This window comes from Numida meleagris, chromosome 8 (genome assembly GCF_002078875.1).
Source record: "Numida meleagris isolate 19003 breed g44 Domestic line chromosome 8, NumMel1.0, whole genome shotgun sequence".
Taxonomy (NCBI): domain Eukaryota; kingdom Metazoa; phylum Chordata; class Aves; order Galliformes; family Numididae; genus Numida; species Numida meleagris.
Window position 1 is genome coordinate 16635874 of NC_034416.1, and position 27757 is coordinate 16663630.

The 27757-nt window shown below is 49.2% G+C and overlaps 1 protein-coding gene across 5 annotated transcripts; it reads left to right on the forward strand.

The window, feature by feature from the left end:
* SEPT6 (septin 6) lies at positions 2023-27322 on the forward strand. 5 transcript variants are annotated; one of them, XM_021406036.1, is made up of 11 exons: positions 2023-2079; positions 5607-5721; positions 12071-12266; positions 13442-13628; positions 13847-14008; positions 18411-18507; positions 18789-18957; positions 19408-19540; positions 20193-20383; positions 22169-22212; positions 24556-25652. In XM_021406036.1, exons 1-10 carry the CDS (start codon positions 2053-2055, stop codon positions 22170-22172), a joined length of 1281 nt encoding a protein of 426 aa, XP_021261711.1. In that variant the 5' UTR covers positions 2023-2052; the 3' UTR covers positions 22173-22212; positions 24556-25652. The 5 variants fall into 5 exon arrangements, with proteins under 5 accessions (XP_021261711.1, XP_021261710.1, XP_021261708.1 ...); XM_021406035.1 differs by lacking the exons at positions 22169-22212; positions 24556-25652 and adding an exon at positions 27045-27322; XM_021406033.1 differs by lacking the exons at positions 22169-22212; positions 24556-25652 and adding an exon at positions 25692-26637.

Here is a 27757-nt window from a genome sequence, read left to right on the forward strand (position 1 = left end):
AGCAAGAGATGTGGATCCTGGTGCAGGAGTGGGTGCAGCACAGCTCAGAGTTTCATTTATGAGGTTGGAAAGGAGAAAGAGGGAAGAATGCATCAAGGGCAGGGGAGAGATTTATCTCCTAAAAAATTCAGTATTCTGTGGATAGACCGTGATGCATAATGTCTGCATACTCCTCTAGAACAGGGAACAATCTGCTGCTTCATGTTGTTTGGAGCTCTCTCATGGCTCGATGAAGTTGTCTCAATGCCAACCACAGGTGCAGCTTAATTTAAAACATTCTCAGCAGAATGGTAATAAGAAGTTGCTCTAAGGGAGAGAGGACAGAAGGAATTAAACTGAAGCCAGCACTTCAGCTCCCCAAATCCTGCATTCTCCACCAGGGCCTCTGAGAGTCACCAACTTACTGCAGGGAACTGCGGAAGGAGGCTGTGACTTAGCACAGAACCCATGCGGGCTGCGCTGTCCCTTTCTCCAGGGCAGGCCTGTGGTCAGCCATCACCTCTGCTCAGCAGGCAGTGACCGGGCAGTGCTGCTAGATGTGGCTGTGGCAGAGCCCATCCTGCTGCAAAGAAGGCAGCAAATGCCTGTCTGACAAAGTTTGGGACAGTCAGCCATCTGCAGGGGTGTGAGGCTGCCACAACATCCATGCAGTCCTTTCCTGCAGAGTTGTTGGAGTTGTGAGTGCCCAGCTGGGACGAATTCTCCCCCGAGTCTCCACACATCAAACACCCTAAGCCTTCACAGCTGGCTGGCACCTCACACCCCCAGATCCTTTCCCTCTGCGCAGCCTGCCAGCCTCTCTGCCCCAGGCCTGTAGCGTTGCCTGAGGTTGTTGTGGCCAAAGAGCAGCACTCAGCACTTGCTCTTGTGGAAGCTCACCCCACTGGCCTCAGCCCAGCGACCAGCCTGTCCAGATCCCTCTGCAGGGCCTTCCTCCCCCCAGGCAGATCGACACTTCCTGCCAGCTTGGTGTCATCTGCAAACTTAATAAGGGTGCACTCAATGCCCTCATCCAGGTCATCAATAAAGATACTGAACAGGCTGGGCCCCAGTACCAACCCCTGGGGACCACCAGCTGGATTTAACTCCATTCACTGCCACTCTCTGGGCCCAGCTGGTTCTTTACCCAGCAGAGTGTACCTGTCCAGGCCATGGGCTGCTGCTTCTGCAGGAGAACACTGTGGGGAGATGGTGCCAAAAGCTTTGCTGAAGTCTAGGCAGACTCCATCAGCAATCTTTCCCTCATCCCCCAGGCAGGTCACTCGGTCAGAGGAGAGATCAGGTTGGTCGGGCAGGACCTGCCTTCTGGGAAGCCGTGCTGGGCCGGGTTCCCCCGTGTCCTGTACGTGCTGTGTGATTGCACTCCACTTGCTCCGTGACCTTCCCTGGCACCGAGGGCAGGCTGACGGGCCTCAGTTCCCCAGATTCTCCTTCCGACCCTCCCTGTAGCTGGGTGTCACATTAGCAGTCTCCAGCCGCCTGGACCCTCCCCAGCTGACCAGGACCGCTGGTAGATGGTGGCAAGCGGCTTGGCAATCATTCTGCCGGCTCTTTCAGCACCCTGCCGTGGGCGCGTGGCAGCCCCGGTGGAGCAGCAGGTCGCTCCCTGTTTCCTCCTGAGCTGTGGGAGTTGTTCCGCTCCCCACCGCCGTCCTCCATCGCGGGGGGCCGAGCACGCTCCTGGTAACCGGCCTTACTCAGACACGAATACCGAGAGCCTTGACAGCCGCCGCCGTCCCTCGCCCTCATAGCGTTCCCCACGGCGTCCAATCGCGGCGCCGCCGCCCTCCGCCCGGCCCCGCCCGCGGCCCGGTCCGCACCACCGCCAGCGCCCGCGGGGGGGACCGCGGCCCCGCGCGTCCCGCAGCGCGATGGCGGCTCCCGGACCGGCGGCACCGGGCGGGAAAGCGGCGGCGGAGCGGCGCGGGAAAGCGGCGCCGGCGCGATCGGCGGCGCGGGGCGACGAGGCGGCTCCCCCCCGTGCGGCTGCGCGGTGGGCGCGTCCGGAGCCGCCCGGCCGGGCGGGGCGGGCCCTGTGGCGGGCGCGCAGCGATGGCGGCGGCCGAGGTGGCGCGGCAGGTGAGAGCGGGCCGGGCCGGGCAGGGCCGCGGGCACCGGGTAGGGCGAGGGACGGCCCCCGGGGGCCGCGGGGCCGCCGGGGAGGGAGCGGCGCTCGCCGCGGTCCCGCGCGGCTCTCGCCCGTACGGCTGAGGAGAGCCCTCCCCGAGGGAACGCCGCGGGGTTCCGCAGAGTCCGCGTGCGGAGAGCGTCCGGCTGCGCGCGCGTGTGCGGGGCGGTGCGGGGGCCGCGGGCCGGCGGGGGGGACCTCGTCCCGCGGAGCTGTGCCCCCGCCCGCACGGAGCTCGGGGGGCCGCGCTGCGTCCTGTACCGCACCGCCGCGAGGGGCGGGGGGAGCGGCGTCCGGCCGGGCTGCTCCCGGGGCGGCGGGGCAGGTCCGCGGGCCGGCATCGCCGGGGGACGCCGCTCCCGGGAGCTGACCCGAACCTCCCGGTGCTCTGCGGCCTTTCGGCTCGGGCGTCGAGAAACGGAACCTGAGAGAGGTCGGAACGGCGATTTTCGGAAGCGCTCGCGCGCAGGGGTGATGCGGTTCGCCTGAGGGCGGGCCGTGCTCGGCCGCTTGGTGGCTGGTTGCGATCCATCGCTCCCGCTCTCTGTTGGTTTTCCTTTGTGTTCGTCCTGCTGGTCTGTTATCAGCCCAGCGAGGGGAAGAAATGCGAAGTCTTTACCTGTACTTGACGTTCGTGGGTTGTGTTTGTTTCATGGAGAGTGTCGTCGCTGTCTGCTGGATAATTGCGAAAGAGAATTACAGACTTGAACAAGCGACATCGAATTGGTACAAGCGTTGCTCTAATTGGTGTTGAATCGCAGCCAAATGCCGTTTGGGGAAGAGGATGCCACGACGCCGACGTCAGGGGAAGGGATCCGACGCCGTTCTCGTTTAAACGCGGTCTGAGAAGCTGCGATGTGGACAGCCGGCTGCGGGATCTGCTGCTTGCCTCCTGGTGCTCACAACCCTGCTGCAGTGCAGGGATTCCCGGCCTGGCTGTCGGCTGAGGCAGCAGCCGCCGCGCTGAGTGCTGCAGCGGTGCTAGGGCTCTGCGGGCAGATCTCTGCGTCCCGCTCAGGAGCAGCAGTGTGGGACCCCCAGTGCAGGAGGGTCAGGGTGCTGCTCTCATGGCCGTTCACCCTGAAGGCCCTGGGGAGCCTGAGACGGCTGCAGTCTGAGCCTGACGCCCTTTGTGTAAACTGTTATTTAATGTGCAGCGCTGTCAGGCTTGGGGTAAATTGTTAGGGTATCTCTGTATTTTCCATACTGTTCTGGTGCTTCTCTGTACGAGTGGAACAGTGGTGTCTGTGGTGTGGAGGAACCCTCAGGAAAGGTGCGCAAATCCTCTGGAGGTGGAGAAATAATTCAACTTCTACACGAGGCCGACCTTTACTTTTGCTCCGAGATAGCTCTGCCTGGCAGCGCAGCAAGAGCGCGCCTTGCTCTTTTTGTTCTCTCGATCTTGTTTGTGGCAAACGCGCTTTGCTTCTTCCTCGGCAACAACAGCCTATTCTCCTCGGGGGTCATTCTGCGTGTGTGGGAAAAACACGGCGTCGGGCGTCCTGGGGCAGTGCCAGCACTCACGCTGCCTTCCCAACCCCCCCCCAGCCTTGCCTTCAGTGCATGGCCATGCTGGCTCCAAGCCAGAGGAGGTGCAGGGGCTCTGGTCTGTGCATCCAGCGCTCAGTGGGGCGGGGGTGGCGGTGAGACCTCCAAATCCGCTTCTAATGCACGGGCTCTTGGGACGCTCCGGCCTTGCAGGCTTTGGGCTGAGGCTCTACGGCTGCGCGTGCCGCGTGGCTCCGTGTTGAACATGGAGGCTCAGCTGCTGCCACCGAAAATCGCGTTTTGCGGCACTCGTTTCCTGGCCTGAGACGAATGTGAAGCGTGGTGCAACTGAGTGATAAAACCACAGGTGACGAGAAAAGGAGCATGCAGGAAATGACTCGCATGGTAAATGCCTCCTCTGAGCCGGAGTAGTTTGACTGTTTATTTTTCTTTTCCATCTGGATCGTGCTTATATTTAGGGCTGAGGAGAAGATTTGTTCTTAATGAGAGCCCACACGCCCGCCCACGCTTCCTGGAGAGAGCGGCGTTCAGACCGTCTTCCAGCATGCAGGTTGAGGGCTGCGTGTTACAGATACCCGAGCTGGCTCTCCATCTGCAGGAAGGATGCTGTCTGCAGGCCCTGTCCTCCTGTCTCTCCTTCACCAGGGCAGTGTGCTCCCTTCCCGGGGAGGGAGCAGCCCCACCATGTTCCAGCGCTGTGTCGCTGTTTGGGTGAAAGCTGCTCAGGAAGGTCTGGAGGCACGGTGCTGGTGCTGGTGCAGGGTGAACATCTTGGCAGGAAGAATCGGGCTGACACACAAAATATGGCTGTGGGGAAACATATTTACACGTCGCAGGGCTGTAAATATGGTTAATGGCTGAAATCTATCTGGATCTTCATGTTCTGGGGAAAAAAACTGCGCCAGCAAACCAGCAACAGCACAAGGAGTGGTGCTCTGACAGCCCGCTGGAGTAACGCAGTCCCTGGGGACGTTTTCCTAGCCTGAAACACTGGTGTAGTTAGCAAAGGAAGAAAAACAGCGCACTTGTCCCTACAAACAGGCTTCTTAGATATCTTAAAGCAGGGTTTTGAAGGGATAAATTGAGAATTGTACCCCTATAAACTATTGCCTTTTGGCTGTAGTATCTCCTGCAAACTGACGATGTGCCTGAATGGCCGGAGGGGAATTTTCTGCATTTCTGCAAGAGGTTATTAAGAAAAAAGCCTTTGATTTGGAGAAAGAAACACCTTTCTCGGGGCTGTGGCAGGGGAACATGCAGCACGCACAGATCCACGGGGTTGTGGCACTGCCTGGCCATGCAGGCACCTCTCTTGTGCTTCCTAACGCAGTCTCCAGGTCTCCTGGTGCTCGTGGCCGTTCTATGAATGTGAACAGGCTCTGGCTTGCAGCCTCAGGGGAGGGTACTGCTCTGTTTGGCAGCTCAAGGGCTGCATTCTCTGCCGCTGTGTGCTGCAGCAGCGAGCTGTGCAGAGGCCGTGTTTGGGCTGTTCAGTTACCAGATGGAGGTACAGATTTCCTCATTGTTGCTGACTCGTTTCTGTAATCAAAGCTGTAATGTGAATTGTAATAGGCTCATAGGAGGAGGGATCGTTAATGCTTTCCTTTGCCGTGAGGATTCTTTTTGCTTTCAGCATAAGGCGAGACTTGAGTCTCTCAAAAATTTCTCAGGAAACAAATGTTTTTCCACCTCTCTTTCAGCCGTTGTGTTTGAGCATTGAACGTTTTGCACAGTTCAATATTTTTCTGACATGGCTACCTTCTCGTATAAGGCAGATGGGATGTTTTATGTGTGCTGTCTGGGTTTGTTTTGGAGAAGGGCAGCGCGCACTGGCAAGATTTACAATGTATGTACAAATCTGTGCACGGACTGTGTAGTTGGCTGTACTTGGGAGGTCTTCAGGATGTGGAGAGAGAAGTGTATTTTGCATGAAAATGACACCAATTGTGTATTTTTCCTTGCATTTCAGGGTGAAGGCTGTCGTACTGTCCCCCTTTCTGGACACGTAGGATTTGACAGTTTGCCTGACCAGCTGGTTAATAAGTCAGTTAATCATGGGTTTTGTTTCAACATCCTGTGTGTGGGTGAGTATTTCCATCTGGGGAAGTTCTGTTGCTGAAAAGGGCTTCTCTGCAGCTGGGTGTAGCTTACAGGTAACAGAGTTAACCAAGTAGCTTTGATTTAAACTTCCATCCCTCTGTTCTGTCTGTTTTCAGTAACATGATTTACTGGTGCCCTGGGAAATCCCTGCTGGGGTTATGGAGTATGGCTTTCTACCAAGCAGTGAGCCAAAGGAATAAAATGCCTAAAATCCCACGCTTTTATTATGATCTTTATTTGCCTAGCATGATTCAATTTCATATTTCTAAAAGCAAATAGGTACTCATGCCAGAGAACTTTGTTCTGAGGCCTTGTGTGGTTAGATATTGAATTATTATTATAATTAGCTTAACAAAATACCAGTCGTGTTCCTCTTAAAGCACTAAAAGCTACTTTTTTCCCTCCCTTCAGAACATACTTGAATTAAAATAGTCCCTGGCCACACTGTGGCTGGTGATGGGATTGTCTGTGCTGCCATGTGTTTTGTGTCTCAGCTGGGGCCTGGCCTTGCAGTGTTTGTCTGTGGGTCTTCCCCGGGAGAGGATCCCAAAGGGCCCCTCCTCAGAGACACTCCTGCTAACAGAGGTGTAATCCTGTATGGTTTCGGTGCTGTGGTTCGGTAAGGTGGGTAAGGGAATGAGGAGCATTTGGGTGTGCTGATGTCTCTGGGAGCAGGAATTTGTTGTGTGGCTGTGGCTGTTTGGAGTAAGCCCTGTCTGCAGCGCGCCCAGCAGTGCCTGGCATGATAAGAGGAGCACACGTCTCAGCTGGGATCAGCCCCACACCCGCACTGGGGCTGTCTATCTTGCTCTGTGAGAGATCTGGTGCAGGGTGCTGACCCGGGACAGGGTCCTGTGTGCCCAGGACTGGGTTAAGTCTGAGATGAGAGGAGCAGAGTGCAGAGAGAGCCCTGCTAAATGGAGCTGAGAGGAAAACTTTCCCTGACAAGGGCATTCCCGTGAGATAATAAACTTTGCTGACAAGTAGAGGTCACTGTCAGGCTGAGTCAGTAGGTGGTTTGGACTGTACGGGAAGGAGATGTGACCTCGTGAAACTCTCGTGTCCCAGAGTCTGAAGTTTGGCAGTATTTCCTTTTGCACACACGGAGCTGCTCTTTGTTTTTCTACAAGTGATAGGTGCAGCAGCGGATGGCTTCTGTGGTTCAAGGTTCCCCTTGATGTGAGGAAAGCAGTCGAACACCTCTGCTTTCCTCTTTGCAGAACTGCTCTGGAATGCAATAATTGCTTGTCCCTCTGAATAACAAGGACCCACCAAGATGAATATGCATTTGTTGTTAACGTCAGTTTCTTGCAAATAGTAGCAACACAGACATGGTCGAGCCTGAAATAAAGAAGCTTTATAGAAAAATGTAATAAACTCCCTTAGAAAAAGATCTGCAAATGTTTAGTTGATGATCTGGAGCTTTCACAGGGCTTAGCAGAGCCCCTTTGGACTTGTGGTAACAAAGGTAAAGTCTTAAAACAAAAGGTCCCGGAATCCATCAGTCATTTAGACTGTTGGGTCTCACTCCTGCAGCAGGAGGTTGGGGTGAAGAATTGAAAGAACAGAAAAGAAATGAGGCTCGAGGCCAACAAAACAGCAAATCGGTGAACTGGTGACATAGGCCACTGGACGTGACAGGAGGCACTTTGGTACTCCCCAGTTTTCAGCAGTGTATGGTGTTCGTTGGAGGAAAAATCCAATGACAGTTTTACTCTGCGCCATGCTGGAGCCGAGCCACTGTTTCCTGCAGCTCCGGGTGGAGGAGCCAAGGAAAGCTGCAGGAGTGGCTCTCAGCAGTGTGTCCAGATTAGAGCAATTTTTAGCTGTTCTCCTGCTGAAAGCTGTCTCCTCTGTCAGACGAGAGCCAAAGATAGAGTAACTGAGCAAAGCTCTCAGAAGAAGTTAGGGGCTGTGATATTCCTCAGCACTGCCATTTTCTTCCTAAAGCTTCTGTGTTGAAATGTTCGTTGTGTTAGTTCAGCACAAAGGCCGGGGAGGTCTTTGAAGGCTGAGGCATTCTGTGCTGGCTTCATGGCTCAGTGAGATGGTGGAAAGAGATAGGAACAACAGGCTGAGGTTTTCATTCGGTAAACTTTCTCAGTTTTGGCCAGAGTAGATTATAGTCGTATTAGACTAGCATCCCATTGTAAGCAGGAGTTTCCCCCTTCCTCCCTTCCAGGATTTGCAAGGGATTTGTCCTAAGCAGCCTACTCAGCGCAATGAGAAACTGCTATTTTGCTGGAGAAATACCTTCTCATTTCCCAGGGGCGTGCTGCAACTCTGAGGACTCTCACAAAGAATGATTCCTGTTTTTCTCCTTCTTTCCCTTGCATATTCAGTAACTCCCAGACTGGACCCAATGGTTTCTAGCTTATTACTTCCCAGCATTCAGTTTGTGCTGGAATTACCACCCCAGCCGGGCTATTTCACTGTGCAGCAAGTTCAGCCCTGCACTGGGTCTCCAAAGGAGCTTAGAGATGTGGGTGTGCTCATCAGCTGGGGAAAGGAGGGCTGTGCACGGGCTTCCTCATGCAGAACTGCCAGCTGCTCTCCAGCAGCAGCTCGCTGTGGGGCGATGAGATGGAGCGCTTGGAGGTTGCCAGGTGATTGGTTCTGTGGTCAGTGGTGCAACCAGCTGAGGAGCCACGGGTCCGTGGGGCAGGCAGCAGCAGCATGGCTAGGAGGCTGCCTGCCGCTGTGGCTCTTCAGCATCATTTGTGGACCCGTGTTCCTCCCCCTGCCCCGGCAGCCCGGCTTTGCCTCACGATTCCGCCTGTCAGATGAGAAGAACTATTTTTTGCTCTCCATGAGAGACAGCCTTATCAGGCTGCGCTGCCTCAGGGCTCGTCCTGACAAACCTGCTACATTGGATTAGCTCCCGTTTCTTCACATGAAAGGGCTGTGCACACATAGGCATTTTCTTTAAGATGGCATTATTTGATATCTGGAGCCGTGGTTGTCAATCTGGGGAAGGGCGAGTGTTGCTCTCTCTTGAAAGGACTCTGCAGAGGTTCAAACGTTCTAAGCTTTTGAACAGCTGAGTACTCCGAGGGATCTTCTGCGCTCCTGGAGAGCGGGCTGAGGGTGACACAACAGGGGCTCTGAAGTCCAGAGCGAGGTGGAGGGGCACCAGGCAGCTGTTTGTTGGTTACATGTGCTGGGGGAAAGCAGGCCGAGTCACCAGACTCAAAGAGGACAAAGAGGTTGGGCTTTTGTAGTTGTGGTGTTCAGCTTGTGGGGTGCTTTGGCAGTGGTGGTGCTCCATGTCCAGAGCCTGGCTGTCCTAAAATCCGCCCCATGCTGAAAGGCACAGTGCTACTGCGTTTCAATGGCTGTCAGAGCTTCCTGGCGCAGAGTTAACAATGAAGGTCACCGTTCCTTCCTTGTCTGTCCTCAGCACTTTGCCAGCCCTGCTTCAGGAGAGCAGACCGCTGCAAGGTTGCATAATGCTTAAGTACAGTTTGGGAGATCAAATCTAAGCCTGACATCAGGCAGTAATCTCCCCGCCTCTTGCTTGATTTGCGTACAGCGCTGCTTTTTCCACAGTAATTCTGCCTCCCTTAATCCCCATTCATCATTTCTGGTTTTTGGAGAAGATCGCGGCGCTGCTGGCTGAAGTGAGTGCAGCCGCCTTGTCCTTTTCATCAGCCCATCTGTTCCATCTGGACTCCCATCCTTCCCAGCAGCACTTGGCAGTGGTTACATCTTCCAGCCAGCAGGGAGCTGCCTCTGTGTTGGGCAGAGGCTCCTGGGAGACTCAGAAATGCTCCGCTCCTTCAGTTTGCCCTTCAGAGTAGCCCTGCTCCGGTTGCGTTTCGCATGGCAGAGCACTTCATTCAGCCTGGCACCATCTCAGTCACTGTTAGAGCCAACGCCGTGGTTCCTGTGGCTGGAGTCGTTCTGGGGCAGCGGGACACACAGTGCAGAGCTCGCTTTGTGCGCTGCTGGAACGCGTGTGCTGACCTGCTGTGGTGGTGGCTGGGCGTTCTGCTTTCTAAACACAGAGCTGTAGGTGTTTGGATGGGAAACTGTTGCCTCTGGAATCGTGTCTTAGCAGTTTGGATCTTCCCCTTCCAAAAGGAAAACTTTCAGCATGAATTCAAAGTTGCCTTTACTGGCCCTGTGTAGCGTGTAGGGGATGGAGTATAAAGGCGTGCTCTTTCTTCAGCATTTGCCTCCATCTCTTCTGCACCACTCCTGGCTGCCGTGACACTTCTGCTGCTGAAAACCACACGTGAAATTGGTTTAAAGTAGCCAATAATTAGGAGGTCGGAGATGCATCTGAACAATGGTCTTGTCCTCAGGTGGATGCTTTGCACCCTAAAGGAGGAGGGAGGCAGAAATAAGGGGCAGCTTTCGGTGTGTTCTGCCTGCCGTTCACGGGGACCTCACCTATGGGCTGCAGAGGGCAGCTCCCGGCCCCGCTCTGCTGTGCTGCTCCTCTGTCATGCTGTCTGCAGCCAGGGGGCTGGGTGTGGGGCTGCGGGCCGTGGGATGGGGCGTGGGGCAGGAGCAGTTCCCTCATCCCCAGGAGCCCGCTGAGGATCCATGCAGCTGGCTCCTGCTCCGTCCCACCCACCCAGGCAGGAACCCTTGGCAGGAGCTTTGGAAACGCTGCCGCCTCCTCAAGCTGTTTAGATGTCCGTCTTTTTTTTTTTTTTTTTTTAACACTGCTGGTTTCCTGGAATCCCTGAGAAAGGCCTGGCGAGGTCATGCAGGCTTTCTGCTGTTAACTCTTGAAGTCCTTATCCAAACCACAGCAATGCTCCATGTTTTGTGCACCCACTGGGGGCAGGTGGTACCCTAACACTCCAGACAGGGTGGGACTGTATCAACGGCATACCACTAGTGCTGACTCTTCTCCCCCTGGAGCTGCAGACTGGTTGGTGTGAGGAGCCACGGACTCGTGCACCCAGCATGGTTGGGGCACCAGCTGCTGGCTGGCTCCCCAGGCACCTTTGCAGCTCGAGGTGACTTTCTTGCTGCCTTCTGGAAAGATAATTGATATACGATCCTGGCAATCAGACTGTGTGCAGTTCCCAGGGCGGTGGAGCTTTGCCCTGCCCTGTGCTTCAGCCTGGAGCTGGAGGAGTCCCCTCTGGGGCCAACAGGAATTTGCCTGCTTGCAGGGGTGAGGCACAGAGATTTGGATGGGGGAGGAAGGGGAGGAGCTTCCCCTCATTGAATTGGGCATTTCATGTAATTTTGGATCTGTTGCAGAGCTTGAAGCCTGCAAAAATGAGAAGCTCTTTTCTTCTGGGTGAAGTAGGAAAATATTAATGGTTTAGCTGGGATCTAAGGGCTTGAGGAAGGAGGGAAGGCAGCTTCAGCGAGACGCCGTATCCTGGTGGGCCTGGAGTGGCCTATGCAGTGGGGGGGGTTCAGCTGCCTGCTGAAGTTACAGCAAAAGCCAGAAGGGCAGCTCAGAAATCATAGTTACCCCAAAACACAGCGGTCCACTCAGGGCAGTAGGGCAGCCTGCTGATAGGTGTAGTGCAAAGGCAGGTCCTGCAGGCTTGGAGAGCTGGCTCTGTTGTCAGTGTGGCAGGGGAGGCTGCCCTGTGGAATGAGTGCACAGAGGTTTGTTTTGTTCTCCCTGGGATGTATCTAAAACAAATTTAAGACTGGTCTCTCAGATTTGTCTCTTCATGCCAGATAAGGAAACAGCTCTCCCTTGATAGATGGAGCCCAAATAACAGTTCAATGCTGCAAAGCTTTTGGAAGCAGATTCTTGAGTACTGTACAAGTTGCACAGCCCCTAGGTATATGGAAATGAGATAGAAGAGAAAGTGCCCCTCCCCAGGCTAGAAGGCTGTCCCCCAACTCAGTGTATTGTGGGTACAAGAAACCAGCTGCACAGCTTGCTGTAGGATAGAAAGCGACTCGGTGTTTCTGTACTGAAGCAAGCTATTTTAGTGGCTGCTAGTTACAGAAATACTAACCTGGAGCATCTATTTTTGGAAATGGCAGTGGGCCCCGTTTCTCCCCTCCTCTCCTTGCCTACTGATGAAAGCAGCATCTTCTGAAGTGTATTACAGGAATCTGCAGGATCTGAATGATGCTTTCCCCTTTGCCTTTTCAACTCTTTCTTTTCATCTCTCTTTTCTAACAATATTAATGGCCATTAGACTGTGAAATGTAATTTGCTCAGAATACAGATCTCCCATTGTACATGCCTTTCTGCTTGCCAGAAGATCTGTTTGGAGCATGAGATCTGCTTTCATCTGCTACAATTTCACCCCTGTTAGTGTCTGAATTAACAGGGTTTGCTGAAAGGGCAAGCCATGTTAATATTCAACAAAACGTTTTGACTCACTTTTTCTCCAATAGGGGAAACTGGCCTTGGTAAGTCCACTCTCATGGACACGCTTTTCAACACCAAATTTGAAGGTGATCCCGCGTCTCACTCGCAGCCTGGGGTCCAGCTGAAATCCAGTACCTATGACCTGCAAGAGAGCAACGTCAACCTCAAACTGACTATTGTAAGCACAGTGGGCTTTGGGGATCAAATCAACAAAGAGGACAGGTAAGTGAAGAGGCAGAGAAGCTGTATCATGACCTGGCTCACTCATGCAGGGTTTCCTTTTGTGCCCTCGTTGGACCAGACTCTGCTCTCCTCTTTCCTTCTTACAAGTTGCCCTTGTCATCTTTTTGGGGTGGGACAGGGAGAAAAGAGGAGAGAGGCCGTGGCGTGTCATCACTGCTGCGGCTATCAGAGCAGCTTTTCTTGTGCTGTCAGAACAATATCTGGCCCGCTGGCAGCCTTCTGCCCAAATTCATCTGGCAGGGATTGCTGCAATGCTGCAGGGCATTCCTGTGCTCTTTGCCTTGTGCTGTACTGAGCTCAAACTTACGACCAAACCACTGGTGTGGTCTGGTGACGGGTGGCTTAACAGCCGCTTCTGGCTGGGCTCTTCCATCTCGCCTGTGGAAGCATGATGAGCGTTCAGTGAAACGTCATCTGGGGAAGTATCTCTGGCAGCTCACATCCCAGCAGGGCCAGGGCGTGGTGCTGAAGGAGTAATTCCACCAGGTCCTCTCCAGTGCGCATCTTCACAGAGGCGTTGTGATGGAGTTTGCTTTGTTGTGGGTCTGTTGGATTTTCTTTTTAGTTCTGTTTAAGATGCACTGATGTCCTTTGCATTGCGAGTCTGACAGGCTCTGTATTTCGGATGGACTTGGAGAGGAAGCTGTAGGGTTTTTCTGCCTTAGAGCAGCAGGCAAAGGTAGTACTGAATGGAGATGCATCTCTCACCTGCAGGAATTGGGAGTGTGAGAGCAGCAAGCCATTCGTTCCCTGGATGCAAACAAGAGTTAGAAACTGCTGCCAATGAGTCTGCATTACCTTTTCCCTTAAAAGCATCTCTCTCTCACATTTTGAATATGAGGGGCCACTTTCTCTGGAGGAGATTACTCTGGTAATCTGTAGCCTCTGTAGCCGCCGTTAATGGTGTTTCTGCTCTCTGCTGAATCGTCAGCACTGGTTCTGTCAAACAAGCTGCTAGAGTCTGATGTAAGACCGCATCTTCTTGTCAGTGGTGCAATGTTTATATTTCTTATGGGTGAGGAGGAAAGGAATTGGTCAGATAATTGGTCCTGGGAAGTGAATAGCTAACAAGCAGCTCATTTTTAAAAAGCTAGCAAAGGAGTACAGGCGGTTTACCTCTGTGAGATGTATAAATCTTTTTCCTTTCATCAAAGCTACAAGCCCATTGTCGAGTTCATTGATGCTCAGTTTGAAGCCTACTTGCAAGAAGAACTGAAGATAAAGAGGGTCTTGCACAATTACCATGACACCCGGATCCACGCTTGCTTGTACTTCATTGCTCCGACAGGCCACTCGCTGAAATCCTTGGACTTGGTAACAATGAAGAAGCTTGACAGCAAGGTAGGCGATTTTAACTCTTACTGTGCAGGTCACCTTGCACATAATGGAAATGCTGCTGCTTTTCCTTTTCCAGGGCACGTCTCCCTACTTGCACAGCCCTCATGCTGTGGCTGAGTTGACGGATGAATCCTTTAGACTTACTGAGTGCTTTTAAGTTTTTGTAAGTTGTACTGCAGACTTGGAAAAACCTCAGGACTTACCACTCTGTTCCTCTCTAGGTCAACATCATTCCTATAATTGCCAAATCAGATGCCATTTCCAAAAGTGAGCTGACCAAGTTTAAAATCAAAATCACAAGTGAACTGGTCAGTAACGGGGTTCAGATCTACCAGTTCCCAACAGATGACGAATCAGTGGCGGAGATAAATGGAACAATGAATGTAAGTGACTCAGCACTTCCTGCTCTCCCAGCACAGTACTGTCGCTGTAGGGGTGGTGGCCTATATTGGAGTGTTTCTTAAACTTACTTTCCCTCTTATTTTGTGTCTTAAGAACAGAGGATCCCATTTTTGTAGTGTCATCCTAGGCTAGCAGAGCCTTGTGGAAGGCTACTGCCTCTCTGGCAGGCTTTTCTAGTCAGAAAGCAGATGGAGTTTAACCCCTTCCTTGTCTTAACGCATAAGTGTTGAGGTATGTGTAGGAAATTGGACAGATGGTGAGGTCTGGCCATGCCGGGCATGGACAGTCCTGTGTTGTGAATTAATCAGATGAGTATTATCTGTCTGCTGTGAGGGGCAGACTGTCTGCAGTCTCTGTTCCATGCTCTGCATTTCTCACACCGAACAGCTTTGCTCTCCTGGGTGGGTGTTTCCTGTGAAGCCTTGCCTCTGCAGGTGTCTCCTCCTGCCGGTGGCTGTCCTTGCAGCAGATCCCGTTCACCTTACTAGCTCTGCTGCTCCTGTGCGCAGTTACTATTTTATTATTGATCTGCTGTTACTTAGCTGGGTCCTTGGTCTGGTTTTGCCTTGCAGCTCTGGTGAACGACGTAAAGATTGGCCGGGGGGGGGGGCTGGTTAGGGCAACGCCTTCCTTTGAGATACAACTAAGTGCTGATGTGAGAGATATGTAATCCAGTCATAAAAGGCAGAGTTTGAGCCAGGGTGGCCCAGTGGCCTCTGTCTTTTCCAAGCATCTGCTTTTGGTCACTCGGAGTAGGAAGAGAGAAGGTATACGATGCTTCTCTCAAATATTTCCTCAGTCTCTGATCACATTCAGATCAAGGATTTCTGTCCCACATGATGCTCACCCATCAGTGAACTTCCAGGATCCTGTGGCAAGGAATCACACAGCTGAACCACCTGTTCAGAAGAACAGAGTACACAACTCAAGTTAAAGATGTTTCAAAGCATCTGCAATTACTCATTCTGGTGTTCCCAGCATGGTGGTTGCCTGTCTGTGACTCCTTAAAGACAGCAAGCTGTCCCATGGCCCTTCTGCAAATGCATTCTGCCCATGCTCCCATTTTCCAGAAGGCTTTTTACAGGAAAACCAGTAGGGGAAGTTGCTGTTTTACTGTTGAAGTACAGGTCCAGCCAGTGTGTTTTGTGTTCTCTCTTGATCCAGTATTAATAGTTGTACAGTGTTGTGGAGAGACCCGAAAGATGACAGAGGTAGAAGATGTCTCCCTTTGACCATTCTGAAGGTCAGGTAGACGTCTGCTCATCTTTCCTTCCAGGCACGTCTCCTGTTGGGGATTGCTGTCTCAGGTTGTAGGCGTTCTGGGTTGTATCAACCAATACGCAGAGAGATCAGCTCTTTAAATCCTCCATTAAACTGATACAAATCACGATTACCAGGTTTATGGGGACCAGGCAGGCTAGAATCCGAATCAAGTCAGGGCTCTTTTGCAGATCTGGAAAATTTGCATCCAAATATTGATTTTATGGAAAACAAATCTACTGATGCTTCAGGTCAGGAGATGAGTTTGTGGAGGGACTGGGATCAGTAAAAGAGCCAGGATGGGATGCGTGAGGTCTGTAACTTGCCAGTTCTAATCATGCCTGGGACGGTGAAAGGGGAAACTCCAGTTTCTATCAGTTGTCTTCATCTGCGTGTTTGTACTTCTCTACAGAAAGCTTCATTGTCTTTGACTGTTACAGATTAACATCTTTGAAAGGTTATAAATGCTGTCTTCCTGCTCAAGTTGTACTTCTTGCTGACCAGCAAACATTCTAGATCAGCGACTCTTTTTATCTTTTTTTAAATTACAGAGAAAATCGAGACTGATCTCTTAATTACTTAATGTTTTGCTTTCAACCTGCTTTGGTTATCTTTAGCGTGACAAATAAAATTAGGTTTTAAAATACGCAAACTCATTACTTAATGTGCATTTTGGGTTATTGTGTGAACTTGATGCATGAGGAATTCTTTTCAGAGTATTTTGCATTCAGAATTGACTTACTAAACAAAGGATAGTGCCTGATGTGACAGAAATCAATGAACTGAAGATATAAAATCTGTGTTGTGATCAGAAGAAGTATTTAGCCATGAACAAAGGTATCAAGTGAAGTATTTAGATTCCAATCGGATTAAATAAATCTTCAGAACAAGATGCCTGATTTTGCTTGAAATCAGTTTGGTCTTTTTGAGAATCCCACTGTGCGTATGTTTATAAGTTCAGAGATGTTGAGAGCGCTTGAAAACACTCTCCAAAATTCTTTGGATCCCCTCCCATCCAGGTTTTATTCTTAAATTGTGATACAAAAAAGTGATCTGTATTCTTTTGGCTCCCGGTTGGCTTTTCCATTTTGAGTGAATTAATTTAATTACTGCAGAATATATTCTCCCTACACCTGGTAGTTAAATGAAGCCACGTGCATCATCTGAGCTGTCTGTCCCATGTGGTGGGAGCTGGAACGAACTTGTGGAGGAAGGAAATCACCAGCACTTTCTCCCTACAAAAAACAGCAGCCAAAGAGTTGATTCTGATGGGTGAACCCCTAGCAGAACAGGCCTAGCTCCGTGCTGACGTGCATCCTTCCATGTGCTGGCATGGCAGCACGATTGGAAAAGTAACTCTGTGTGAAAGGTGCTTCAAGAGGCTGTGGTGCTCAGAGCCTCCTTGTGGCCCAGAACAGTCCCCCCAAACTGACCACTAATCCCCATTTCTACTGCTGTGTCCCTCACGAGAGAGCTGTGAGGCCAAGGAATAAAAGCTGAAGAGCCCATCTTTGTGAGTGCTTGCAGGCAGCTTTGCTGTTTGCCTGTATGAGCCATACTCTGAAAGCAGAAAACACCATCCCTGAAATCTTTTGCTTGTTCCAGCTGTTGCTCACTTGTCCACGATTTCAGATAGCCTGTGGAATTAAAACTTCTCTGTCTATTTCTGTAAAGAATGTAGGGTCACTGATCTTCCATATAATTGGCACCCTGAGGCCCTTTTAATTGCCCAGAACCAAGCACAGTTTAAAGGCTCTAGCTAACAAACGTCTCTGCACAGAACTCTGCAGAAGGGGTGAGTGCACGGAGCTGGCAGCTTTATTTTCAAGTGTTGAAACCTTGCACTTGACTTCTCTGCAGCTTGGCAGAAGGCTGTATAGTTCCCAGGAGCAAGTGGAGGTGGGGAGAGATCTCACTCACTGCACAACAGATAAATGCAGTAAAGATAGCAGAGTTGGGGTTTGCTTGCCTGTCTGAGTTTGGGGAATGAGGGGTGAGCTCTGCTGAGGTGTTGGAAGTGGTTTTGTTCCAACCTGGCTGAATTTGCACTGGGCAAGTCTCCTAACCTCTCCACAGAACACAAGAAGAACCTTCTGTATGCAGAAGTGATTATTCTGTGTTTCTGGGTCACAACAAGCAAATTCATCTTGTTTTTAGCTAAGTGTCAGGTACTGGGAACAACTATCCCTTGTGGAGTGTGTGTCCTGGCTTGAAGAGTGTAGTGAGACACAGCTGAGTTAGTAATACCAGCTGTGCTCTGCTGTCCCCAGGGTCCCTCCTTGTGGTTATGATCCCTGGATTTGGCCTCCTTTGTCCTCTTGGTGCACAGCCCTCAGTATCACAAGGGCTTTATAAAGCCATCAACATGCCTTTGGATTTTTTAGAACCTGTGAAAAGATGCAGTTTTGATAAAGGAGCAGTGAGGGTGAGCTCCAGCACATGCTACGGGCAGCGCGAGGCAGTATCAGTACGGGGTAGGCTCACTGCAGCCCAGTGAATGCAGGGTCCTTCCCAGCTCAGCCAGCAGCAGACCTCAGGGCATGCACAGTGGGTGCAGAAGCTGATGAGGTGCAGGGACGTGTTCAGCCCCTCCTCAGCAGGGAAGGAGCAAGCGGGGAGGAAACCTGTTCATCTGGGCAGAAGGAGAGACTTCAGTCTCCTGATCTGATGGAGCGAGTTATCTTGTGTTCTGGTGTGTGCCGAGGGAATGGGATGGGGATAAAATCAAGACGACTCCAAGAAGGCTTGTTTATTGCTTCTGTGCTTGTGCAGATGTTCTCCTCAGCCACGGCAAGCCCCTGGGACAGCGCTGCAGGCAGAGCCACACAACGTGTTGTTCGAGCTATCATTCTGATGCTAGTCTTGCACTGGCTCATCTCACCTGAGACCCTGTGGCTGGGAGGATCAGCCAGGTAGAGGTTATAGAGTGGTAGCACTAACGGGGTTTCCAAAAAGGACCTTCCTTTCTCCCCCTTGTTTTGGGTTAGTGGCCAGTGACTAGACCCCCTGAGATTAGCTTGTGCATAATGAGTGTCTTGCACGGTGGCTGTGCTAATATCAGTGTGCTATCAAGTCAACCAGAGCTGAGAAGGACTAACAAAGGTTGCATTAAATGTGTTCCAGGCCCACTTGCCATTTGCAGTGATCGGGAGCACGGAGGAATTGAAAATAGGAAACAAAATGATGAAAGCTCGTCAGTACCCTTGGGGCACAGTGCAGGGTGAGTCAAGACTTATAATTTTCATGGCATGAATGGTGACATTTCCGCCAGGAGGCAGTGGACTCACTCTCATCAGAGGAGCAAGGACCTGCTGGACTTCAATTTCTCTTGGGGGTTATCCTTTGTGTCCTTGTAATAATAAATCCTTGTGTCAGGCCAGTAGTAGCAGTTTCCTCTGTTCAGAAACTGCTGTTAAATCTATTGGAGGAGTAGCCTGGTGGGGAATGTGGGAAGAGACCTTTGTTTCTACCCCTTTCTTAGTCTTTAATGTCCTCTTACAGTGGAGAATGAAGCTCACTGTGATTTTGTGAAGCTGCGGGAGATGCTGATCCGTGTGAACATGGAAGACCTTCGTGAACAGACCCACACACGCCACTACGAGCTGTACCGACGATGTAAACTGGAAGAGATGGGTTTCAAGGACACCGATCCGGACAGCAAGCCCTTCAGGTGGGATCCCTGGAGTAGACAGGAGAGCTTGAGGGAGGCATTGTTGGATGCACTGAGTATTTGTGTGTCCTCGGGAGAGCATATAAAGAACCAATGTGGCAAGAAAACCTGCCAGGTCAGATAAATCTAGACTTCAGCAAAGGTGTTGGCTGAGTGAGAGAAGGTGAAAGCGCAGAGAGCTTGTGCAGGACTGACTGTGTAAAAATGCCAGTGCTGCAGAAGTACAGAGGTGTCTGTCTGAACTAGTGTTTGCTGCCAACTGGTCTCTCTGAATTGCCTGACATTCAACATACAGGAAAAGTGCAGTAGCTTATAGACCTCAGAAATGGTTGGGTAAAGATGACCTTCAGCATACATGGGTGGGTGGTAGGAAAGCAGTATTCATTTGAGAGACTCGAGGGAAGTAGAGTATGTCCTCAGTCGCATCACTGGGCTTTTCTTTCTCTTTAGCTTACAAGAAACTTACGAGGCCAAAAGAAATGAGTTTCTGGGAGAACTGCAAAAAAAGGAAGAGGCAATGAGGCAAATGTTTGTCCAGAGGGTCAAGGAAAAAGAAGCGGAGCTCAAGGAGGCTGAAAAAGAGGTGAGGACTACAGTACTTGTCTCTTCGTGGTTATGAGTGATATACTTCCAAGTAGGCAGCTGCTGCCACACACACTTTCTGCAGTGTGGTTTAGGACTCCATTAAAAAAAAATAAATCTGAGGTTTAACTTGATACATTAAGGTACTTGTCCTGTAGGACAAAGCTAGGTTACAGTGATTGCATATACAGCTTGCTGCGCCATGAAAGTGCCATGTACTTTGATTCTGACCGACAGCTTTGGCATGCCAAAATTCAAGGAGAGAAATGGAAGCCCTGATGTAAGCTTGTTACATAACATTTACACCCATACAACTTTCTTAGTGTTGGGGAGGGGCATGAAAACCCATTAATGTATTTTAAAAAGAAATAAGGCCAATAACTCTGGTAAGAAAATGAAGTGGATTGTTTATTTATCTATTTATTTGCAATTATACTCTCCCAGTCCTCTACTGTTAGTCTGTGCACTGGTTCCTCACTAGAAGAATGCCTGGTGTGTAGGCTGCTTTGGAAGAAGACTGTTTCCTGCCTTTTGTCTGTGCGTTGTCAGGTCAGGGTGCGAGAAGCAATGTAGAGTCCAACAGAGATCTGTGGGCTGAGATCTCGTGGGATCCCTCCGCTTTTCAGTGAGTATCCTCTCTCTTTTCTCTCTAGCTCCATGAAAAGTTTGATCGTCTGAAGAAGTTACATCAGGATGAAAAAAAGAAGCTGGAGGATAAGAAGAAATCTTTGGATGATGAAGTTAATGCATTTAAACAAAGGAAGACAGCAGCTGAATTGCTCCAATCTCAGGCTCAGCAGGCTGGAGGATCACAAACTCTCAAAAGAGATAAGGAAAGAAAAAAGTAAGTTGCTGACCTGATGATGTTTGCTTCTCTTTTGATATTTTCTGGGTATTCATATCTTTTTCCCAACCTAGCCAGTCCTTATCAGAGGAAGGTTTGCAGACAGATATAATCCCTAGTAAGGCTGAGTAGCAGCTGGATGCGTTTCTACCTGTCATCCTGAGGAGCAGTGAGCACAGTACTAGCCTCCCTCATTGGTCGCTGACAGCATGGAAGAGGATGAACTTGGTTCCATTTGCTGGGATTCCCTGCCCTTCCTTTGGTCTGTCAGTGCCTCCAGTGAAGTAGAAGGTTAGGGTGTGGTTAGCAGGAGTGTCCCGCTACCCCAGGGAGGAGCGTGTCCTATTTCAGGGTCTTGATTAGATTTAGAAAAAGCTTTGGAAATTATTCAGGGAGCATAATAGTCTTGTATTCTTGAATCTGCAAAATGTAACTCTTTGAAAGTGTTAGTAGTCTCTACAGCCTGATACCAAAATTTGACCTCCACAGAAACAGTGAGAGATAATGCACAGGTTTGGAAGGGTTCCCCATGCAAGGCAATGGTGTGAGAGGATCTCCAGCTGTTCTGTAGTTCCTCAATAGCGACCCAGCTGTGTGGCTGAAAGAGTTTTCCTGATCCACCTAGCAATGAGAAGCGGTACATTATCTGAAATAGGGGGCTGTCCCACCTTAGCATGGGTACAAACGAGTGTGCAGGTAGACGAGTGTCTGTTTTTTATACCATTGCTATATAATCCCCTCTCTGCTCTTCTGTGAAGCAAATCCATAGTAAATCCTGCCTGTACAAGGCAGTTTTAAGTACATAGAGGACTGATGTTAATATAAAGAATATGGCATGTGCCCAGATAGCTGACAGGACTGCTTGTCAGGAAAAATAACCCTTAACCGTTAAACTTGGAATCAAGCGAGACAGGAGAGGAAAAACCCAATAACCAGGATCAGATCCTGTTTTAGTCATTTTAGTTTTGAGCTGGAACTGCTACAATGTCAACATTCTTTTGCAGTGAGCAATTAGTGCTCCTGCCCTTTTCTCGCTTGTCCATTCCTTTTTCCACTGCGTATTTTGATTTGCCCTTCTGAATTACCTTCAGGGGGTTTTAATGTGTTTTCATTCTGAGGAGCCTGAGACTGACTGGGGCCAGACTTTTCTCCCCAGCCTCTGTGAGGAATACACAGCTGAGTTTCTTTCGTGGTTACAGCTCTCAGACGTCTGCACGCTGAGGACTGCAGACTTCTGCCCTGAGATTAGTCCAGGTCAGGAATGCTGAGAAGGGAGATGACATGCCCCGTACTATGAGCACTCAGTAGCTGTGGCCCAAGTCACATACTTGTTCCTAGAAGCAGTTCTGATTTCAGAAGCACTCTTAACACAAAACATACTCCTGTGAAAATGCATTGGTACCATCGTTGTTGGGCAGGGTGAGCTGTGTGTAAATCAGTGCTCGATTCAGGCTTGGGAAGAAATTAGGTCGTCTCTCCCTCCCCCAGGAAAACAACGGTGTTAAAAATGGCAATGCTTTCTTTACTCTAACCTCTCCAGTTGTCCTTAATGATTCATTTCGGTGCTTAGATCATAAATCTCTATAACAGTCCATGAATTTCACAAGCCAGTAGCTTAACTGTGTCTTGTTTAATAGTGGCTGGCATTACACTGGACTTTTTCTTTCACAGATTACTCTTTTAAACCAAAGATCAGTAGTTTGCACTAATCATGACTTGGTTTCTTTTTATTATTTTTACATCATCATCGTCATTGTTAGTTCTTACATGTATGCTGTTTTACAGTTAACTGCTGTTTGGCTGCATGGTGCATGAGGCACATTGTCCTGGTAAGCGTCATTAACATATATAGACCTCACAGTGGGATCAGTTACAGTTCCTGAAAAAGCAGACCCTATGCAAGTCCAGAAGCCTGTTATAATCTCTGTCTTCTGCTTTCACCCTTTCTGTACTGGCTTTACCACTCTGTTTCTATATTCAGTTGTAGAAAAAGGATGCCATGAAATGTGTCTTGCACATTAAAATGCAGGGGGAGTCAGTATTTGGACATTAAACGTGGAAAAACAAGGATTAGGTCCTCTTCCTTGTAAACGTTTCCAGCAGTTTGCTGGCTCTGTCTTTTATTCTGGCTCCCTTAGAAATAAATGAGATTCTTTAATCACGTAGGCCATGTTGGTACTATGGCAACAATTGCTATGGAGATGTGATGATGGAGCCCAGCTAGCCCTGAAAATCTCTTTCCTTTCTCCTTCCTTCGCTCCCACCCCTTCAAGTCGCAGGGTTAACTTGGTTACAGTGCAGGATACAAAACTAGTTTCTGTTTCCTCCACTCCCAGCAGATGGTAAAGTCTGCCCAAACTAGGGTTTTCATTTATCTTAAACCACCAGAGAAAGTGTGTGTATTGTCAATTGATTATAGTTGATTTTCCAAAATCATGAGAGATGCGGAGTGTTCAGGAGGTAACGGAAAGCTCTGAATATAGACCAAGACACTTCATGACATTTTAATAGTGCAGCGGGCTGCCCCATGGATGGATATTCACTTGTAGCAGACACATGTCTGGGAGCCCTGCCAAGTGTGTGCGGTTAGGGTAAGGCTAGTGGAAGGAGAGGGCTGTGCTCAAGCTGTGGCCAGAAAGCCTGCCAGAGCACTTTGCCTCTGATTAAGGCCAGCATCTGAGTCTCTGATGAGTTTTGCCAGGGCACAGGGGGTTCCCACTGGAGCAGAGCTCTGTCAGCGGTGTCCCACTGTGAGTCTGTCCAGAGTGTCTGTCTTCACATTAGTAGGGATATGAAATATTTAGATAGTCATGGGCAGGCTTGTGGAACAGAGAAGGGTGTCTGAAAGGGTTTGCAAACCTTGCCATAAGCAAGCGTCTGCAGTGGAAAGTGTCTACAAGTATTGTAAAATGAAGGCTATTGTAAAACAAAGACGTCTAAGAAATGCACCTGCCTGGCAGGAGGGCATCATTAGGGTTATTAGCTAAACTGCTAATGGCAGTGGGTTACTTACAGCTGTGCTGAGTGTTTTTAAATGAGCCTTTTTAATTTGCTAATGATCCTCTGGTGAGAGGAAAGGGAAAGCTTTTAAGGGAACGTCTTGCTTCTTGATAGAACAAAAGTATCTATTATCCAAGATGAGGACAGCAGCACCCCCAGCCTGAGAACAGGTTCCTCTGAGAAGGGACATGTTGGAACAGCAGCATTTAACTATAAAACATCCTAACAACTCAGCCTCTAGGCCACCCTTCCCTGCATGCAAACCTAGGATTTATGTTTTCTATCAGATGGAATTCTAACTACCTCATGGTCTGCCCTTAAGTAGGGAAAAGCTGATTCCCCAATTCCTCTCATCTCCACCAAGAGAAGTGGAAAAGCAAGTTATGCTATCAGTGAGAGGTGTCTGAATTTAATTTCAGTGGGACATTCCACTTAACAGAAGAGCTTCAGAAGGGTCTTGCACTGACTCGAACTGGAGCTTGCAGTCGTCTTGAGCAGTCTGGTAGAATGAATGCCTCTGCTGCCAGCAGTAACTTTAACACAATGAAAAGAACAATTCTGTGCTTCTCAGGGTCTGAATGTGGATAAATAAGCTCAAAGAATAACAGTGATTATTCTGGTGCTGAGTATGAAGGCCCAGCTAAAGTGCAGTTGAGAGTGAACATTACTGATTTTTGTTGGGATTGGATTGCTTTTGGCAGTCCATGTAACTGTACACTGTTGTGTGCGAGGCTTTGAATCAAATGAAGTTCTTTGTTTCCGCTATACAAACACAGACAGTGCCTTTTTCAATGGGCATTTGTCCTTGCTAAATGAAATATGTATACATGGTACTTTTTCAGAATTCAGAAAAATACTGTCAATATTGGTCCATAAAGTATTGCAGGGCCCCACTGTTTTGCAAGGATATAAATAAGTCACAGTTGAGGAGTTCTGTAGCTTGCAAAACTGTGAAAGGATTGTTTTAGGAAAGAAACGTGGTTCATCCCACTGCTGAGTGTGTGTGTCTGCATAAAGCATGTTTTGTAGTCAAATTAAACTTTATTAACATGTAGCAACGTTTCCTGTTTGCGTGTGTGTGTTAGGAAGCATATTTATGTTTTGGTTTTGTTTTTTTTTTTTTGGTCATTAATCCATAAAACCATTAATCTGCCTTTTTCTTTCATTTTCAGTTCGGGTTTCCTGTAGAACCTTTCCCTTCGCACCAGAAGCGAATGCCCCCACATTCGGTTAACACGCAGCCATGCCATTGTGCCTGTTTGCTCACCTTTACTCATTGCTCCCTTACTGTGCTCACCAGGCTGTTCTGAGCGACAGTCCGCACCCTTGGCTGTTCTGGGTTACAGTTTTTTTGTGTGAAGAACTCAGCAACAGCCTCTGTGGAACTGGCGAGAGATGCTTGTGGCTGATAACTCCCCGTTCTGGTCCATAGCAGGCTGCCAAGCGCTTGTAGCATCCCCCCTTCTCAGTTGTGCAGCTTTTTGTCTCTCCCCTGCGTTTTGTGTGAGGCTGCATGATGACAGCCGCTGCTCAGCAGCATGCTTTTTGTGCCTACCATGGGTCTGCTGTGAATGCAACCCGGTGCGGTGGTCTCGAGAGACTGGCTGCCCTCTCACCTTTTTTAGTTTGCCATAGCTAACCCATCATTACCCTGCTGTGCTGTCATGTGCAACTCAAATCATTTTAAAGGGCTTTTTGCCAAACCTAACGTCCTCACAGGCGTGAGGGCCTGAATCCAAACCTCAAATCCCCAAGCTTGGGGGATTTTCAAACTTGGATCCATGGTTTGCAACTAAGTGTTCTCTGAATGCTGCAGGGGTCACGAAGGATCTCTTGCCTTGTCTCCCTCTCAGTGTGCTGGCCTGGATGCACATCCTGGATCCAATCTCAGGGAAAGCTGGTCACCTTGCTGTACATACCAGTGCCTGTGAAGAAAGATGATGATGTTTCTTTGCCTTTCTTCTCAGTGATTCCAACAATTTCTGGGTTTAATGCAAAAAGCATCACCTCTATTTTTTTTTATGACATCTGTTTAGAAGAGTACAGATGTTGGCAAGTTGCTTCTTGTATTTTCTATTCAGCAATAGCCTTGTCTTAATGCAAGATTTGCACTAAAAGGGAAGGTGTTTGCTCTTTGGGGCCAGGAGTTCACCCAGCAGCTGAGGGCAGCTGTGGATTGCCTGCAGGTGTCTTTCCTGTGTATTTCTGGATGAGTTGTTTGTTTTTTAAATAAAGCCTTCATCAGACAGTGAATTCTGGTTAACATTTACTTCTTTTGTCTTTTGTTTTCTTTGCCCTTCTTTTACAGTAACCCATGGCTCTGTACTGAGTAATTATCCCTGAATACAATGGGCTGGAATGGACCTTCATTTACTTGTTAAATCGCAGGGTCTAATAAAACCTGACAGCATTTCAGCTGTGACCTTTCCATGGTGTTACTCTTGCTCTCTGCTATACTCTTGTTGTGAACCTGTCTTACTATGTACTGGTGGTTATTGCTTTGATTAAATAATGTAAAATGAGTCCTAACGAGTTTGGGACATTGAAGCTTTAATTTCTTTTTTTTTTTCCATACAGTTAATAGCTCCCCCTTTCTCTCAGTCCCTCTCCATCCAGAAAACGTAAAAATAAGTTCTCTGAGAGTTATTTTTGCTGGCAAAATAACAATGTGGTTTAAGTGTATTTATTGGTGACGTTAAGACAACAACACCACTTTAGTTTGATTATCAAATAGTCAAGAGATTAAAGTTTTCTTCATGCTTGGAGTCATTTTCATGACATCATCTATCTCTTTATTTTTTTTATAATGCTACCTAAAGACTAGCATTTAATGCTAGTTTCCATTTCAGACTTGCTAGCTGTGACCCTGATCCTCCAGTTGCACTGTGTGCAGGCAGAGTGAATCCAAGCGTCCTGAAACATCAGGGTGCATGCTGGCAAACAGTTCCAACAAAAACCCTTCAAACCCAAAGTTTTGGGAAGATAAGCACGTGTCAGAGCTAGCCAGGATGGGTAATGCAAGCCGCTGCTGAGGATTTTTCTAGGAAGGTGTTTTTGGGGATGGTGCTAAAACCTCACAGACTTCCGCTTGCATTAGTGGGCTGGCTGCCCACGCTAACAGGCTGCAGCCTGGCCTTTCCCTTTTGGGCATTCAAGGCAGCTAGAACTCTTGACTGCAATGTGTTGTCTCAGTTTCGCTATGAATACAATTTTATTTCCTGTACGATTCTTGTTTTTTTTTTTTTTCTTTTAAAGCAAGTTTAAATAATTTGAGCGTTTGCTTCATCCTTTACTATTGAGTGCCTGCTCCCAAAGCCAGTCAGTGGTTTCAAGGTTATCTGTTAAAAGAAGCATTTAATACAGGTTTTTTTGTTTTTTTTTTTTTTAACACATACTGCAGGTCACTGGTTGTTCTTCCTGACCATTTGGCTTATTAGAATGTAATTAAAAGTATTTCAAAAGAAAAAAGTGTTTTACTCGTGTGATTTCTGTGAAGTACTAGGTGCCACGAGATACATAACCTCACAGAAGGAGGTTCCGTCTCTCCTGTCAGCTGTTTCCATGTTGCATCTCTTTTCTCTGCTTTTTGAATGTCTTTCTCTTTTTTGCTAATCTTCTGTTGTTTTTTTTTTTCTCTTTTTTCCCCTTTCTCTCTCTGTAGCTTTTTTTAATCTGTCTTCGCCAGCTGCACGGGGTCTGAGGGAGAAGATTGCCACTTCTAGAAGAGGTCAGGGGTCCTCTGGCTGGGGCGGGGGGGACAAATTTCAGTGTTAGTGTGTGGGAAAGAAGCTCTGTACTGACTTGCATGGTATCTAAACGAGGTGTCCTGTGATCTGTGTGACAGGATCGTGGGGGGCTGGTGGGTTACCCGTGGGTTTGGAGAACACAAATGTGATGTTTGGACTAATGATGTAGCTAATACATTTTCAGATATTGTTAGGAGCGTTTTTTTTTCCTAATTATGTCTTTAATAATATAAATGTTGCGGGCTTCCATGGGGTTCGGAGGCGGGGGGTATTTTCATTATACTGTTGTTGGGTTGGTTTTGGGAACTGTGCAAAGCTAAAGGAATTAGAAACACGGTGCAACGTGCGATGTTGGCAGCCACAAAGTATTTAATTTTAACAGAGAAATAAAGTCAGAGCTGTGTGTTTTCACTGGTGTCTGTGCCCTTTCTGACCTGGCGGCCTCGTTCCCACGTGGGCGGTGGGGTTACCTCACACCACTGCTGCGCCCTTCCAACCTTAATGCCCATTTCGAATAGCAAGTACGAAAGCCTGTGCTGTGCTGAATTCTGCCAACGCACGGGGGAAGCTGCCCGGTGCCCGAGGTGACCCGGGCGCGGTGCCGCTGAGCGGCCCGGGGGAGTTCCCG